The sequence below is a fragment of the Sinocyclocheilus grahami genome, unplaced genomic scaffold, assembly GCF_001515645.1.
Source record: "Sinocyclocheilus grahami isolate Dianchi unplaced genomic scaffold, SAMN03320097.WGS_v1.1 scaffold569.1, whole genome shotgun sequence".
Taxonomy (NCBI): Eukaryota; Metazoa; Chordata; class Actinopteri; order Cypriniformes; family Cyprinidae; genus Sinocyclocheilus; species Sinocyclocheilus grahami.
Window position 1 is genome coordinate 616,390 of NW_015505748.1, and position 2,581 is coordinate 618,970.

Consider the following 2,581-nt stretch of genomic DNA (forward strand, 5'->3'; position numbering starts at 1 on the left):
AATGCAGCCTTGGTGAGCAGAAGAGCCTTCTTTTGAAAACATCAAACTCTCTCCAAACGTTTGAATGGTAGTTCACCTTCTGCACTTTTATTAGCCAAAAGCACCATGAGGGGATTTTGTTGACGTGATACAATTAATCATTTTATTTCAGAATTATGTGAAACATTAAAAAAAAAAATGGTAAAGAAATATATTATTTTGCATTAACATTTATATTGCATTTGACCAATTTTGGGGATTTAAACAGAGCAAAAACAACTACACAAGAACTTAAAATAATTTATTGGCTTTCTAGTGGGCTGCATTTCAGACTAGTGCAAATTCATGCATGCAGAGGGGAAATTCAAAAGGACCGGCCTCATCTGCATATTGTCTACATTTGAACCAGTTACAGCAGACAATCTAAACCAGTTTGAGCCACTGGATGTAGAATGTGATTGTAGACCAGCCCACACGGAGGCGCTACAATATCTCTTTCTGTTCTGTGTAAATACTGCAACTATGACAAATATGTCTATGCTACACAGTTTATTTCAAATCCAGACTCTTTCTGATACGAAGGATCGAACAGACATGATTGAAGCTTGACTAAGCAACATAAAAAAGACATCAAAATGGCAAGAGCAGAAAAGTGCTACTTAAACGGATGATTTAAGGTCATTTCTATCAGTTCCCTCAAGCTGAGTCACACCGACGGTATGAAAAGACTACTGTAACCTGAAGTGTGCGGACCTCTATTTATCTGGCAGACGCATTGATTTGAACAGCTACGGAGCCATCGGCCATCCTAGGATATCACATTTCAGACCAACTCAGTTTAATCTTAAGCCTCATGCTCAAGAAATCAACCGCAGTATGGAGCCGTTACGTGTTAATGGTCAGAAAAGGTCATTGCCATCCAAAGTCCATGCCTGCCATTTGGTAGAACTTGAGGTTGTGAGGCTGGTAGAATTCCCTCAGTTTCTGAATGACCTCCGGGTCGATTTTAGGATGCGTTCTGCCTTTGGTTTTGCCCAGACAGTGGGGTTTGCTACTGCCTTCTGGCTTTTTGAGGCAAGGGAAGCCCTTGGTCTTGTTGAAGTAGAAGTGTTTATCTGTGATGATCCTCTGCAGGCCGAGGAAGTCCTGCACTCGGCCCAACTCGCCCGCCGGGTCGCTTATCAGCCTCTCACCGTGGACAAAGTGGATCTGCGAGAGCGGAAAGTAGGCCAGCCATCGCTCCAGGTGTCTGGCGTACAGGCCGATGTACAGCGGGCTCCAGAGAGAGTCTATCTGTCCCGTAGATCGGTTCTTGAATGTCAGGCTCGCGAAGCTGGGGATGTCGGGCGTCTTGGAGATGATCTGGGTGTAGTCTGAAATGGCGCGGGTGATGGGGTCTCGCACCACCACGATCAGCTTGATGTCGCGTGACATGGCGTGGATGCGGCCTGGCGTCTCTGGGGAGACGAAGTATCTGGGCGTTTTCTCCATTACAATTTGCCCGTTGAGGGCTTTAGGCATCATGCTCCTAAAAGATGAGAAGGGCAGGGATACTTGATTACTTCTCAGAAATGTTCACTTGTTTTGAGTAACCTGTGCAGTAAGTCTAAAGTACATTTATATTGAAGATTCATTCTCTGGAAAGCCTAGTCTCGAGTAAATTTATCTCTATTGTTTTAACTTGTTTTTAAATGTTTTAATTTTAACTGAGAAAATGGCATTTGTTAAGAATAGGGTGTATTAAAAAGGGTTATTATAATTAACAAAACTAAAACTTGAAGTAACAAAATTTACAAAATAAAATTGAACTGAAATGCAATAAAATATAACTTATAACTTAAATAAAAAAATATATATTTTACTTAAGCTATTTGCCAAAGCAACTTTTATCATTTTCATTTAGTTTAACTTAATTTAGGCTATGAAAATAAATAAATCTGAAATAAAAATGAATAAAAACTATATAGACTTTTTTTTAATGGACAAAAAACACAAATTTACAAAAACACAACAAAATTACTAGTTTAAATAAAATGGAACATTTTGAAAATGGAAAAATACAAATATTAAAACTAATTCAGAATATTAAAAGAATCTTACTAAGAAAACAATTATTATTCTGATATGGATTTTCTACACAGAATTCACTATAAAATACGAACATATTAAAACTGTAAGAGGTAAGGATAAATGCAAAAGTAAATTATTTCTGCTGCTCAAAATTTGCTTTAGAATTAAACAGGGTGTATAAAATGACTTTTTATGATTGCACATGGATTCTTTTTGTAGAATGAGGAAGAAAATATATTATTTATAGTACATTGTGTACTATTGTATACAATGTAAAATGCTAAAGCTTTTCTCATATAAACATTTATTATTGTAAAAAAAAAACTGAAAAAAAAAGTCTAGCTGAATGCATTTTAAAATTAAACAAATTACAATTAAATTTGAAATAGTCCCTTCAGACATCTAAATACCAGGGTTATCATTGATAAGTTAAATTTAAATCATAAAAGCTTAATTTCTTGAAATGGAATACATATCAACTGAAATCAAATAAAATCAATAAAAAACATTAAACTTTTCTTTATTTCAGCTA

The 2,581-nt window shown here is 36.0% G+C and overlaps 1 protein-coding gene across 1 annotated transcript in view; it reads right to left on the minus strand.

The window, feature by feature from the left end:
• Positions 1–237: 237 nt before the first annotated feature.
• The window catches only part of hs3st3l (heparan sulfate (glucosamine) 3-O-sulfotransferase 3-like), a 12,355-nt gene continuing 10,011 nt past the window's right edge, over positions 238–2,581 (minus strand). The window contains exon 2 of the mRNA XM_016239581.1: positions 238–1,507. Coding sequence (XP_016095067.1) covers positions 889–1,507 — 619 coding nt within the window. The 3' untranslated portion in view covers positions 238–888. The remainder of the gene's footprint in view (positions 1,508–2,581) is intronic.